Source organism: Nesoenas mayeri, assembly GCF_963082525.1.
Source record: "Nesoenas mayeri genome assembly, chromosome: 8".
NCBI lineage: Eukaryota > Metazoa > Chordata > Aves > Columbiformes > Columbidae > Nesoenas > Nesoenas mayeri.
The window spans coordinates 16,734,443-16,750,340 of NC_137554.1; the positions used below are offsets into that span (position 1 = coordinate 16,734,443).

General features: G+C 39.3%; 1 protein-coding gene across 2 annotated transcripts in view; it reads right to left on the bottom strand.

The window, feature by feature from the left end:
* The window catches only part of NR5A2 (nuclear receptor subfamily 5 group A member 2), a gene marked incomplete at both ends in the record, with an annotated part of 90,674 nt that overhangs the window by 32,119 nt on the left and 42,657 nt on the right, over positions 1-15,898 (bottom strand). For both annotated transcript variants that reach the window (XM_080348894.1, XM_080348893.1), the window contains one exon: positions 5,546-5,665. In XM_080348894.1, the coding sequence (XP_080205020.1) occupies positions 5,546-5,665 (120 nt within the window). The remainder of the gene's footprint in view (positions 1-5,545; positions 5,666-15,898) is intronic.

Below are 15,898 nucleotides of genomic sequence, written 5' to 3' on the forward strand. Positions count from 1 at the left end.
AGTGATCTTTCTTTGTGGTACAGTCATCTGCAGCCCAAAGTTTGAAAGTTCAGCTGCCTCTTGAGAACCTTTTCAGTGGCAAGGTGATCCATCCTTGAACTTGCAAGTCTGTTCCCTAGACAAACACATTCTCCAAAGGCCTAAGCAAATACAGCTACATTTGGGATAGCAGAAGCCTTCTTTGCAAGTGGTAAGTCTAGCAGAGGTTACATTTCCGTGGAGAAATCCCCAGGGCGTATGCATCACCACCTTTCCATAAGGTACAGCTGAAAGATCTACAAAGTATCCCATCCAGGAAGAGGTGCAAGCCACAAAATTCTGACCTAAATTGAAGTTAAATTTTGATTTGCTTTAAAGCACAACACTGTGAAGATTGTGGTTCTCTCTCACACTCTTCTCTGGTGTTATGCTTTAGAACACAAATCCAGGTGGAAGGATGTATTTATTTTACCAGTTTAACTGAATCAGTAGCTTCAACTATCTCAAAAAAATCTGAGATTTAGGCAGGTTTTGGGATGGGCTTTTTGGTCCAAAAGGCTTTGACCCAACTCAGCAGAGGCAAGATTTTGCAACAGTGAGTAGTGTATACGTATGAACAAAATGAGCAACTCGTGTCTGGACGGCTGAGGCTACAATTAATGTGTTGTGCGTTGACTGCTGCATGAGAATGCATGAAAAATTATATTCTATACAGAGCTTTATTATCTACTCCATATGTGCTAGATCTTGGAAGCTGGTAGTGTATTTAGTGTAGAAGATACAAAAGGAAAGTGCTCAAGTTGGAGGAATTTAAGTTCTATAATTAGAAATAGTCTCTTAAAATTACATGCCACATGGCAAGCCTATGAAACTTGGTTTGTGGAGAGCATATTGGCAATGATTTACAATTAACCACCACATTGCAAATCACTCCTTAGCTGTTTTCTATTATGAAATTTGGAGAGCTGTAAAGTGCATTTGTGCTACTTTATTTCCTTTTGAAATGGTAATTGCTACTGCTGAGGGGCAGTACTTAGTGCAGAAGATGAAGTGTGCAGCATAGGGAGGAACTTGTTTCTGAGGAACTGCTGAGGAATTGTAATGATCTGAAAACAGTGCCTTCTTGAAACATGCACACACAAAAGAGCTTCATTTATGAAATTCCAGCCAAATAAATAACAAAATAAAATAAAACACAGCTTCTTTTTTCTTTTTTTGTGCAAGGGCCAGTTCTTACTGCTTTGTTGCTGACTGCACTTTTTCCCTGTCAAAGTGGGAACAGTGGATTGACACTGGGTAAAACTCATAAGCCAATGGCTTCAGGGAAATGCAGATGTATGGAAATGTGATAGGAATGCCCTAAGGTAACAGGCCAATGCATTTGAAAATTATCGAGTATGCTTCTAACTGCTTTGCTAGCCCATTTTAGATACCTAGTGTAGAACTGACAGTGGTACAGCCCTGGGGAGCTGGATGAAGTTTGGCTTTTGTGTCTGAGGAACAGAGGCTGTGCAGCTTAAGTGGAGAAAGCAGGTATGTTCTAATTAAGTGGTGATAAGTTCCCCCCTTGCAGCTTTCCCCTTGATTGTGATTGCAAAAAGGACTGTGTTTATGAATAGCTTTTATGGTGGGATATATTAAGGAAAGCAAGGAGTGAGGCTTCTGAGGTCTTAAATTTGCTAACTTGTGACAATAATCATGATGTCTCTGGTAATAAAGTATGCTATCTAGCTCAGGTCTTCAGTTTAAAGTTAATATCTTTGAAAGCTGGATGATTGACTGTAATTTGCTCATAGTGCTTTGCTAGTAGCAGTAAATAAAAACATCTACAGCACTTTTCATCAGAAGTGTCAGAGTGCTTTCCACACCTTAATCAATTAATGTTTATGAGATGGTGGCATGGTTATTTCCCTTTCTCTGCTGGAGGAACTGAAAGGATCAGAGCAGCAACCAGAAAGTATGTAGCATTTAATGCAATAGCAAAGGCTTATAATGCCTGGATCTAGTAGTATGGCTTTCCAGAATTATTTTACAGTTAGTACACAGGAGACAGACACAGTTATAATTGTCCTTTCATAAATACATTTGAACTAGCTTTCTGACTGAGTTGATGCTGCCAAGATGGTCAATCTTGGCACTTAGGAAGAAAAGTGCTTGTGTTGGAATAGGTTGTCTAAAAAAGTGATTAGCGACTGAGCTACAATGCAAAAAGGCAGTATACAACAGCTGAAGCCAGGAATGGCTCTGAACAGGTTATTTAGAAGCACTGTCCAGGCATGTGGGGATGAAGTTAGAAAAGCCAGTGTTCAGCCAGAGTTAAGACTTGCAAGGGATGTCAGATTGATAGTGGATGAACAGGGAAATGAGGGACTGTGGCCGGATTTAGCTGGTGATTTGTTGGCAGCAAACGCAGACCAGGCTGAGGTACTCGGTGCCACCTTTGCCTCAGTCTTTACTAACACAGTCTCCCAGGCTCTGTGCTTTGCAGCAGCGCTCGAGGAGAAGGAAGGTAACCAGCATCAGGTATAAGTTGAAAAAAAATAAAGAGATTTGGACCAGAACTAAGGAAAAGCTTTCTGTCCATGAAGATGGTCAGGTAATGGTGCTGGATGTGCAGGGAGGTTTAATCATTAAGTCATTTAAATAGATGATGTTTTAAAGTAAATGCTTTTGAATGACAAATTGCATACAACTTGCATACTGGCACAGTAGTGGCATTTCTGCAATACCTCAACTACCAGTGGTCTTTCCATGAGCACACATGCCACACACAGCCCAGCGAGAGCAGTGCAGCCCTTGCAGCTGTGCCCACTCTTGTAAACAATCTGGCTTTTAATCTAGGATGACGGTGACCAGTGCTGAATGAAAACAGCACAATCCAGTGGCATTACATGTAGATTTCAGACTCTTTCTAGTTTCAAAAACAGCAGCCAGAGACTGTGTATTTACTTCAGGTCTGGTGTCTCCTCATTTCTCAAGGAGAATCTGTGGTGCATACATAGATGTTTCTCCAGCTGTTGGCAATGTGAAATGGAAAGGGGCTGACTGTAGTGTTCTTGTTTGGTATTCTCGTAATATGGCTCCTTGCTCTCCAAGCAGCCTAATTAGGTGCAAAGAGGAATGTACAGAAGATTATGGGAAACTCTGGGGGTGCTTGCACCAACTTCAAAGTGACAAACTTTGGCAGACAAAAGTGAAATTGAATTGAAAGGAGGATGTATTCAACCTCTTTGACAAACCTGGGGCAAAAATGGATGCAATCAGTCTAATTTAGCCAGGTTTTAATTTAGTTGGAGACTATAGTTCTGCCTGAAAATATACAATTTCCAAAACCAGCTGATGATTTGCAAAGCAGTACATTTAATAAGCATCCTGCTACCTGTTGTCCAACAGTGATGAAATGCTCAGCTTTGCCTTGAGATCATGTACAGCTAGAGTATTTTTGCAAGAAAAGATATAGTGGCTAATGAGGTAAGAATTATTCCTGTGGAAAATGGAGACAATAGCTAGAATTTAAGGCTATTTAGATGTCTCTAATGATTTCAGTGGAACTTAGGCACTCTGTACCTTTAAAAACTAGCTAATCACATAACAAATGAGACACTAATTTAGCAGTTCTCTCAGGAACAGAAGATGTCAATATACTTATAGCTTTATAAACAAAAGAATACACAAGCACCCTGTGTGGTAAATAAAATAATTGCTAGTCCAATTGTCCATGTTTTGCAGATGATTAAATGGAACGGGGATCAGTCATTTTCTCAATAGTACCGATATAAATCAAGAGCCACGCAACTGATTTTTGCTTATGTAATTAGGGAGTACAACTTTATCTCAGATAGGTTGGTGACTTTCCACAAAGGTACGGGAGTCAGTTCCACAGCGAGAATTTGAATTTTCCCACTTCTTTTCTTGGACAAGTGGATCACTTGTCCCTTTTACTGTACACCTTTTACTCATAAATGCAAAGAGTTATTTCTCCTTCAGATTCTCATAAATGTTTGCTCTTAGTGTTAAGAAATGGTACAGTTTTAAAAATATGACTAAAGCTGTAAGCAGATTCCACAACGTGCAGGCACAAATGATGTGTCTCAGAAAAAGAAGCTCTTCTGCATGTGTGTATATACTGAGACAGTTCAGTTTGCAGATACTTAAATACCTATGGGCAGTTGTTTGTTTTCATTTTAAACTAGGAACATATGTACAGGCACACCTCTCTTCTCTTTGATACTGTGATTATTTTTTTTTTCCCCCTGTTTAAAACCAGAATAAGAATCTGTTGTGGTTTAACCCGGCAAGCAGCTAAACGCCACATACACCCATTTGCTTATTCCCCTCCCCAGTGGGATGGGTGAGAGAATTGGGGGAAAAATTAGGAAACCTTGTAGGTTAAGATAAAGAGAGCTTAATAGGACAGAAAGGGAATTTAATAATAATGATAAAAGAATATATAGAACAAGTGATGCACAATGCAGTTGCTTACCACCCAGTGGTCAATGCTCAGCCTGTCCCCGAGCAGCAGTTTCCCCAGCCACCTTCCCCCAAAATATATACTGAGTATGATGCCATATGGTACGGAATATCCCTTTGGGCAGCCTGGCTCAGCTGTCCTGGCTGTGCCTCCTCCCAGCTTCTTGTGCACCTGGCACAGTATGAGAAGCTGAAAAGTCCTTGAGTACTTAGCAACAACTGAAACATCAGTGTATTATCAACATTATTCTCATTCTAAATCCAAACCACAGCACTCTGCCAGCTACTAGAAGGAAAATTAGCTCTATCCCAGCTGAAACCAAGACAGAATCTTAGGAATAAGGTTCTTGTTTTACTGTCAAGTTCTTCATGCCTTGGGAAGTATGAGGGAGACAAAAATTTATATTTCCTTTGGATTTTATTACAGTTTTGCTAATATTTACCACATTATTGCTCTTATGTTTTGAGAGATCTGTGCATCTGAAACCTGAAGAAAATTAACCCTTGAAAAGCTGTGCAGAAACTGCGGGGTTCACACCCTGAGACGACTCCTGAGATAATACCTGCATTTATAGCCTATGGGCTGAATAGTTTTCCCAGGGTTAGATGTCTCAGCTGCCCAGTTTGGCACACATGTGCATACTTCTCTAAAAGCAAGGCATTTCTGAGGTAGTAGCTGCAGGTTCTCTAGGTTTCTGACCCAGCTAGTGATTCTTTTGAGTAAACCATGATTCTGAGGGGAGAATAAGCTATAATTGCTTAGACATAAAGCATCAGGTTTGGGAGTGGTGTTGCTGTCAGGAACTATTTTAGCTCCAAGGAAACACAATTTCTTGAGAAACACTTCTCATTTGATATTTTTCAATCACTGAAGTATACAAGTATATTTGAGAAGCAAAATGCTTATGATTATATCTGCTTTTATAAGTTTAACTGTAATCAGCAGGGTAGGAACAGAGTGCTCAAGTCATTTTATCTACATTACTTGTGGAGAATCTCTGAGAACACAGGAGTGCTTCTGACCTAGCTAAACTCCTGCAATTTTGAAAACAATTATTAAAAAGCCATCAATACTTCTCTGAGCCCACATACTCACTTGTTGCCCGGTAACCAGAAGGATGGAGCCTTCTTTACCGTGTACCACTTGCCGGTAAATGTGATCTAGAATTAGGAGTTCACTCCAGCAGTTCTGAAGCAGCTTCATTTGGTCATCAACCTGTAAAGCAAACACAAGTGTTGGTGGCATCACTCTGGGAGTCTTACATCACACTATGGAGTCAGTCCTTCTTCAAGCATCTGGTTAAAGTCATGAGAACAGAAATGCTGTAAAAAATTATTCCTCAAAGAAATTGCTATTCTCAGCTAAAAAAATAGGGCACTGCTGAAACCTTTATCTGTAAAATGTGTAAAATATTTACTACTGATTACATTCTAGGAAAGCAGAACTATGCCATTGTTATGCAAAGTAATGAATAGTATATTTAGAAAATGCTCAGGGAAATAGAACATTATTTTTACCTGAAAAAAGAATAGCACAAATAGTGCTAATGTGAACTTTCTCATACTCCCCATCCTTGAACCTCAGCTTTGGGAACTAGTAAGTAATCTGCAAATTCAAGAGTGGTATTGCTACAACAAGTTCAAGTCCGAGATAGGTCTTTGCAAAGGAAAAAGTGAAGAAAGAAATAACCACGCCCTCTAAGAATGGTTGTGGTACTATGAAAAAAGAAGAAAACTTCTTCATAAACAAAAGCTGAGCAGCTTCATCTGTTACTAGTAGGGTAAGCAAGGGCTGGGCACAAGGCAGGAGTGAGCAGTGAGACACGTCACTGCTGCATTTGGTAATAAAAGGAACATAGGAAGCACTCAGCACAAGCAAACTACGTTAAGTTTTTGTGCCATGTTATTTGGGATGTACATATTATAGGACAACAAAGTATATCACTAAAGAGACTCCTGTGGCAACTGAATTGCATTCAGTTTTATTTAATTTAAAGACTGTCAAATAATTAAGACTTCCATGGAAATGGAAAAGAGTTCAGCATCAGTATCCTCTGGACTTGTGCTCTGCTGAACTTTCTGATTTATTCTTAAAATCAAACAAAGTCTTTGACTTCAGATGTGTCCTGAAAGAGTTAAGAGATGCATATATTAGCTTTGCTACAATTGTCTGGTGCAGATGTGGTAATAGCCTGTAAATAGTTAGAAAATATCTAAGAACCTGCACAGATAGCAATTGCTGAACAAATTAAAAATGCTATAAATTAGGAGAAGTAAAAAAGAAATTAGCAAAGAGAATCTTTAAAGTGGATAAATGCCTAGAATTTCTGAGGCGTGGAACTATAAAATTGTTTTTCAGGGGTTCTAATTTCAATTACTTTAGAACTAGATTCCATAATGCACAGGAAACTGCATTATAAGGAGCGATCTTGCATGAGCTGAATTGGGTAATGCAATAGATGTTCTCAAGTTTTATCAGCTATGACCTGATGAATTTTTGAACTTTATTCTTTCAAGCTTGTTTTTGGTTGTGTGGTAGAGAAGGAAATAATGTTTGTTACTAATAGATTTTTTATAGTGTCACTTGTGAGAGTTACCTAGTATTGTCTCCCTCTTTCCAGTCACTTGCCATATAGCTCAGACTTCAACATCTTAAACATTGAAGTCTCTGTTTGCTTCCTTCCCTTCTCCCCAGTCACAGTCTTCTGGGACAGCTGTGCTTGTCCCAGTTCCTTCCCCTCAGGTAGCTGTCTCAAATTATCCCCTCTTGCTTGATTGTGCAGCCAAATGAAATCAGGAGAGAGAAAGGGAGCAGATTAGCACAAAGCCACTGGGGAGAAAAGGGCCGAAGAACCTGTGTGCAGCAAATCCTGTTCTTTCACACAGCCTGCACTTGGACCCTTGGTTCTTGCTGTTGCCTGCTCCGTGGCTGCAGCAGGCATCTGTGCTGGCATACTGCACAGCTTGTTCCCTCCACTACTGCTTTTCCTAGACGATTATATATATATTTTTATATATATATATATATTTTTTTTTTTTTTTGAGGGGGGGGGCAGGGGGTGTTATTATTTTTATTTTTATCCCCTTCTCTTTGCTCTTAAAAAAAAAAAAACCACACAAAAAAACAAAACAAGGAAAACTATATCCAAATATTTGCACCAAAATAATATCTCAAGGTTGCAAAATCAACCACTACAGAATTAGTTAATGCTTGTATTAAGATTGTCTTTCCTATTCTTACTTTATCTTCAATCTCATTTGTGTTGTAACAGATACTAATGCATAGACACAACGGGCTGAATTAGTATTTTGCAAACACTCTCGGTTCTGATATTTCTGATGTTTTGTATGCTTTAGCTTTCCAGTATCAAGAATAATCTTTTATCACAGTTGCTGTTCTGCCTACAGTCACAGTTAAGACGTGTATGCTCAGGTAACCCCTGTGAGCTGCATATCCATTGGCAATGTAGAGGAAAGAAAGAGGTGTGGACTCTGTAGATGGATATATTGCTGAGCCAAAGTAAAGTTAGTGCTATCACAAACTCAGCCTTGCTCTGTCCCTATGCTGTCTGTGCCCAGGATAATTCATTTTTGTTCAGATCACAGAGCAAGGCTGACTCTGTATTAAAGTTCTCTTCCTCTGCCCGCAACACGTATTTGACAACAAAACTATTTCAGCCAAGTGACTTGTTAGCTCAAGAGAGGACAGTAAATTACCACATTGATACACTGCCTACCAAAACTTGGGCCAGGTTTAGAATAAAGGCATTATTTGAAGAAAATGTTTGAAATTTACGGGTTCTAGTACTCTTGCTTTTTATGTGAAACTATTTTGTGATCGTTTTCTCCTCTGTACAACAAGGTGTTACAAAAATCAAATAAATCATGCTAACATGATAATTTCATCCAACATTAGCATTTCACACAGAGCTATCACAGCTTACATCTGAATTAAACTGTGAGACAGTTTAAAATTCAGCATCCATGTCATAACAACTAATAGCTGAATAAGAGGTCAAGCATTTGATTACATTATAAATGACATATTTCCAGCTAACCCATCTGTCTCAGCCACAGGCTTTTGAAAACAAACTACAATTTACAGGTCTGGCTTTCTGAAGGTCCCAACAGCAGCTAGCCTGCAATCAAAGCTTACCTCCCAAGCTGTATCATATCATTACCCAGCCAGTGCTGTGAGAACAGTATGAGATGGCAAAATCACACACACAAAAATGTTTTGCACATAGTCTGTTCCTGCTGTTCAGCGAGACTCATAAAACTAGCAACAATGAACATCTGCTAGTGGTTCACAAAATCTGCTCCTCCTTATTCCCCATAATTTAACTAGTGAAAGCCTATAAAATGGATAGCATAAAAAGCACAACACACATCCAAAACAGAGTATTGGCTTCAGAAGACTGTTAGATCCAGCTGGTTTTGGAATTTTACAAAAGGAAGGTGGCAGGGCAGCAGAATGTCTCCCAGTTTGCACTAGGAAGAAACAGAGATGACTTTAAGGAGGGTCATGGATTACTGAAATGCAGGGCAAGTGATCAATCCCAGTCTACTTCTGAAAGGCACCTAGATGAGGAAAACCGCATACTTTGTCTCTGTTAATGCATATGAAATGAAAAATAGAAAACAATATAGATTTCATTGAACAAAAACAGTAACACATCACTTCTTATGTTAGAATGAGCTGGTGAATTTTATGATGTGTGTAGCTTCAGCCAGAACACAAACACCTTCGTGTTTCCGTGGCACATCAGTAAATGAGTTGCAGAAGCATATTATCTAGCAAAATAAAAAAATCAACCGTTCGCCAAAACAAGTATGTGCCTTAACCTGATCCTGAAGGCAGAGAGGCTTAAGTTTTAGTGGCTGAAGGTGAGAGTGAGTTCTGAAGAAGGTCCTCTGCAGAAAAAGTACCTTGTGGACTTCAGTCTTATGAGTCTAAAGCCAAAGCATGCTAGTCCACCACTAACAGGGTGAGCAGGAGAAAAGATAAGGTTCTTCCACCAAGATAACTTAGCTTCAGACTGGGACTTTCCTATAATCAACATCATTTTCAATCATGGTATACGTTGAACTAGAAACAAGCTAATAAACTTTTACTACTGGCTAAACTTTGAGGTTTTTCGGTTTGTTGAGATCTTTAAGAGTAAAATCAATGTTTTAACAACAGCAAGAAAAAAGTGTACTTTGTCCCAGCTACTGGGAATGCTTATAAATAAAAATTGAACATCGTACAGCCTGGCTGCTGCTTCCTGCCATAACAGAACATTGAGACAAGGATAACATAACCCATGTCTTACCTAAGCAAGTTGTGAAGTGAGATACCCATTTGACAGCTATCTAGCCTTGAGAAAAAGTATGAGTGAATCCTGTGCCCAAATGGTTAAATTTAGGTCCTCTCTGGCCAGTGGCATCCAGGTGAAGACAGGGCAGCAGGGAGAGCATAACTGGGAATTGTTGCTGAAGAAATGGCTTTTAAGAAAAGATGTGGAGGAAGCTAAGGGAGGCATTTGATGCAAAAGAAATAGATCATTTCCAGCACACAGGGTGGCACGAAAGAGTAATAACATTATGAGTATGAAAGGAGTAAAACATCATACTGGTAAAACTGCTGCTAAGTGACAAGAGGAGCAAAGAGAGAGCTTATGAGGAGGCTTTGAAGGAGAGGAACGGGGAGGCAGTGCGAGGAGAGAAGACATAAGGAAGCTGGATTTCAGAGAAAACCTTGAAGGTGAGGATTATGAGATTGGATTAAAGGGTTTGTGTCAAAGTAAGTGTCGCTGCTGGGGCAGAGAAGGAGCAAGTACTTTACGTCAGAGATGGTGATTGTTGCCAGCACAGACAGGAGGTGGAACTGGGCATGTGCATTGTCTGCTTTCGAACAGCTGGGATACAGGGATAGTTTTCTGATAGCATTAATACATGGAAACAGGTAAATTCTATTTCCTGTACCAAAATCCAATTTAACTGTGCTTACAGTGAGGACAAGGAAGCACATCAAAATTTGCCGTCATCCATAACTTTGTATCTCATGCTGGTTGGACTACTTGTAGCATATTCCCCAAATCATAAGCTGGAAAACAAATGTTTGCTGCCACAACCACCCAGCGCCGTCCCACTGTGCTGTGTACTAAGTACTGTGTTAGCCACAATAAACTAATGTAAGAGCATAACTTGCTATGCAAAAAGGGTTTCCCAGTATCTGGAGGGCTGATAGGTGAAGAGGCAGACATGGTGAATGAGACACTGTGCAGTGGGTTTGCCCATGTAATATTCACTGGCATATTTTGTGTGCAGTCAGATGGCCAGAATGCAATACACTGTATTCTGATAAGGTTTTAAGATTTTGCCTTTCTCATATATGGAAACATATCTTCAGTGACCTCATGGTAGAAATGTGCACAGTATCAGTATTAATTGACAATATTTCAGTAGTGTGATCTCTCTGAAGGAAACCTTTAGTGTGCCGTCTCCCTGTCCCCCACCCCAGGAGGGAATCACTACTTGCAGAGCCTATTTGCCACAGCAGTAGGGAAGGGCTGGCTGCAGCCTCTGCACTCCCCTTGCTGTCCCAGCCATTGGCCACCCTAGTTCTTCTCAGCAAAGCACCAGAGCTGAACTGATGTATGGCTGGGTTAGGAGGAATTCATGTGTCTCAGGATAGGAATGGATGAAGGTGACTCACAGTGCAGTAGGAGAGTCTATGCCCCAAGCATGGAAGTGTCCCTGTGCTCCCTACATTAGTTTACTCTGCAGTTTCACTAGAAAATAGTGTTTCTCGTTTAGAAAAATTAAAAAATCAGGTTTGTGAAAAGAGAGATACAGAGACTTGTCTCCCCATCTCAAGTCCATTCAGCCCTTTTCCTGAGGGTGACCATGGAGCCTGATGGAGCTGTGACACTTCTTTGTGTCCGCTGTGAAATATTCACATCTGCATATTGCTCATCTGCACAGTGAACTTCATTCTGTTAAATATCTGAATACAGGTTTGAACACAGAATTCACTGGTGGCATGCCTGAGTTCCTCCACTGCCAGCTGGAATCATAAGGTAACTTTAAATCACTTTTCTGAGTTCTCCGCTGACAAGGATTAGAAAACAAGCATGCATGAACATACATTTAGACATAACTATTAGTTCACATGGTTCATCTAATACAATATAATGCAAGCCACATAAGATATTTCCAAGAGTGGAAGAAACAGGCTCTGAGGTTGAAGTGTGAAGTTCTAATCCTGAGCACTGTGGTGAATACACAGGCTCTTGGTGGGAGAAAAAGCTGGGCTGGGGCTGGGGGCATCACATTTGTCTGCTAAACCCTGGACTCCCACTCAGCTGGGCCCTGAGCTTTTGGTGTGGGACTTGGTGTAAGTTTGTCAGGCTCATCGAAACCTCTGTTGACACTGCAATACACAATCGCTGTTATCAATTGTAGTTAAAGGAAGGACTTATCTCAGAAATGTTGGTTACTCATCTGACAAACTATTTGTGCTGATGTTTTAGATGAGGAAGGCTAGTGCGACACAAGAGTAGTATTGTTGTAGAGTGTATGCTTCCCACAGCACAGAATGTTAATCATTATAAACTTTTGTTTTCTCTGAAGAAGAACATAGAAATTGCCAAACAGTAAAATGAAGAATAATGTGTATGCTTTGCTGAAATGCACCTTAATCTTATCAAAACCACACTGTGTCTTTCTCTTAGGAAAGTGTTTCACAATATTTCGCATACTGTAACCAACAACTGCGGATTTATTAAGAAATTTCTTCTGAAGAGGTGTTTTCAGCCAGCACTTGATGAATTACTTGTTAAAAGTTTTGGGGTCATGTGTTTTTTGTGTTGCTCTGAGTTAAATATTTTCCTTATAATTATTGCTGCAGATTCAGTTAAAGAGTGCACTCACATTTTACCCAGTCTACACCTCCCTTTCTGACAAGTTGGAGAATCTTTTTTCATCTCTTTTCATTTGCATCAACTTGCACTATAGCTTTAGGCTTTTCCGCTACTAAAAATCTGAAAGGGTGTCTAATGACTAAAAAAAACCCCACGATGATTCAAATTTATGTGATAAAACTGTGTTGGATTCAACTGAATTGTTTTTACTTATGTTTTTAAAAGGGAAGGCTGATATAGAAATAACATGAAGTATTCATCTCATAGTGCCACTTTTAAATTCTACGGCCATTGAATAACCATTTCTTTGTGAATATGAAGTGATTAAACATCTGTCTGAATTATTCAGCCTGAAGCACGCTGGTTCAAGGGATGGTTGAACTTTCTTTCAGCTGTAGTTAGGAGATCACTCACAAGTCATTGCAGACATATAGCTCGAGTTGTTACTCCATTTTCTTATGCTGTAGTGAAGCAAATCGCCCCAAATCAAAGTTTTATAAGACAAGTGCACTCCAGAGGCTAATTTTCACTCCTGAATGCATGCATGGTTTCCAAATCGTTACATATGTAGAATAGGATTTGGACTCTCCAGATGGGTTGCTGCTAACAGTGGGAAACCTCCTGTGCAAGGTTGCTGTCACAAGGCAGCAGGTAACAGCCAGTGTGGTTTTAAAAGGAAATGCACATAACTTTCAGAATCCGTGAATGCCCTAATAAAATCTGATTACTGCTTATAACCTCAGTAATAAAATGCTACAAAGTTCAAGAAAGAATGATTTAATATTAACTATGATTGTTCCAGCTCTCTACTAGAAACCTGCGTGTTATATAAAATTTCGAAGTAAAAGCAGGGAGTGATCTTTACAAGCCCATCTAGGGTTAGAAGACTGTCCTGTTGCCATCTAGCTCTAGAGTGAAGTGAGTATAAAATCAGTCCAAGTCTGGTAACATTTTACATTTTTTCATTATTTAAAGATGAAATACAATATAGAAACACTTCAGTGTGTGCCTTTTCCTGCTCCTTTACAGCATGTAAAGAGACCACCATAAAGGTGCAAATAAACTTGGCGTGTGCAGTGTGGGGTGTGTGTGCAGACTGAAAGACAGGCCAATATGCTCACCCTTTATTCAACAGCAGGCAAGAGAGAAGGACTAAAATGTTTCATTAATTCCCTGCTCACAAAGCCATTAGTATTTGGAATATCGAGCCACTTTTCAGTTCTTTTAGGGAAAACAGACAAGGAATTTATAGCACAAAGCAACATTACACCTTTGAAAATCCCCATGTTTTTATCATTGCAAAATGTGAAGTGGTATGTGGTGCCCATGCTCTGAATGGCACATGGTGTCTCCTGCTTAGCCAATGCAAATGTGGAAAGCGATAGCTTTGTAAGCACTTCTGCGTGCGAGATCACCGTGAGAGGGGATCAAAGCAGCAGTGACCAGCCCTTTCCCAGTTTCTGTGCTAACCTTCCATTGAGTCAAAATACCTAAATAAAAAGCAGCCTTGACCATCAGCTCAAACTCCTCCCGTTCTCTTACAGGAATATAACTGGAGGTGTGTGAGTCTAGGGGCCTCAGATTGCTGAAGGGAGTATGGGCAAGCGTCAGACATTCTCTTACGGATCTTTGGACTTCATTTAGAGAGTATTCCCCTCTATTAAGGAGAAGGTAAACAACAAATTTCAGTTCTTCAAATATTAGATGAAAGGGCTGTTACAATAAACTTTGTGTGTGCGTATATGTATTATAGAGTGCATCAGATGCAACATATAACACTCCTATTTTTCCCCTTCTTTTCCTGATAATTATCTCTGCAAAAACTGTATGAAAATGACTTAGTATTTCACAGTCAGCATTATTTCTGATGAATTATAAATGTGTTTTTCTTGGATTCTTTTTTGGGTGTGTTGTGTTTGGTGTGGGTTTTGTTTTTTTTTTTTAACTGAAAATAAGAAATGGATTTCTTTTTAGTCCTAACTGAATATTTTGCTTACAATGCAGTGTTTCTTCCCTGTCAAAGCAAATGCAAAGATAAGGAAAGAGGAAAATAAATTCTTCTTATCAGTATCTGTTTCACAGGGTGAAGAAGGAGGTGCCTTCCTCAACACCAGACCCATAGAACTGACTTTCAAAATCCTACTCCTGTGGGTATCTCTACTGATGTTAGTACAGCCTAAGTTTATGCATAGTTGGGTCTAGAATTTTTTTTAAAAAATCAGATAATACTGTGTAGCTTAGGTAGCAAATTTGGTACTAACGCTGTTTTGTTCCCCTGAATTACTCTAGAAATATACCTGTTTTCTTCTGATGTCAACAAACTAACTGCAAAAATGTGCTGGGCCATATTCTCCACTTGCATGAACGTAAGTCCTTCGACTTCCACATAAACAAAAACAGACTGAGGCCCACTTGATTCATCATTAGCCTTGCGGGTCTGATCTGCTTTTTAGGATGCACAATTATGTCTTCTGGGGAATCAGAAGACTGACTCTACTAAATTTTATGGTACTGCTGGTGAATTTATTCCTAATATATTGAATCAGCAGCTTCACTCTATTGTACAGTGGCCTTTGATTAAAGTCTTTGTGGTCTTCTCCAAGTCACACATATTTTAGTGTTATCTGAAAGGATTTCTAATATGTAATGCTCCTTTCCTGTTTGGTGATTTATTGGATAAATTATGATTTCATTTTCCTTACAGCTATCCCATTTTTCCAGCTGACACTTAGAATAAGAGTCTATAGGCAAAATTCACCTCCTACATTAGCTGTCATTTGTAAAATTTCTTAGAAAACAGCAACATCAAATTTTGACAGAGATCAGTACAACATAGAGGGATGGATTGTCCATATTAAAGACAAAGCCCTAGTAAGAACTAAATTTATTTTCCGCAAAATAAATATTCTATTAAAACCAAATCAACTAAGTATAATATGGAAAATATTTTTAACTTGTGACACAAGAGACATGCTAATTTCAGACAGACTCTTTCATGTGGTAACACGCAGGCAATCTCTCAACACACTTAGGGTCTCGTTCTTTCAAGTGCTGTGTGCCCTAAACACTGGTTTTTGCATGCATTAACACAAGAGTTACTTAAATTGGCTCTTGTTTAAGTTATACTTTTAACAAGCTTAATGTTTATTTCCAGTACAGCTGTTCAAAGGGCTGTGGAGTATGGGAAAAGGGCAAGCCATAGGAGTAGTATAACCTTACTCTTTTAACGGGTGACACCTATAAAGGTTGGTTTGTGTACGCAGCGTCGGACTGTATTCACAGTTATAGCAATGGGAATAAGCAAATAATCTTCTGATGTCATGACTAAAAAGGAGTTATTTTAACATAACAGCAGTGTAAATGAGAGAAAATCAATTTTCCAGGTAAGTGTTAGTGATATCCAGGGTTGGCCACTGATAAACCCCACAAAGCTTATAATGCATTGGATGTTCCATACCATTTCTAGTTATCATCAAATCAGCAATTTTATATTTTAAATGTTCTTTATCTTTGGATGGCACAGCATTTCAGTCTTTTTCAGG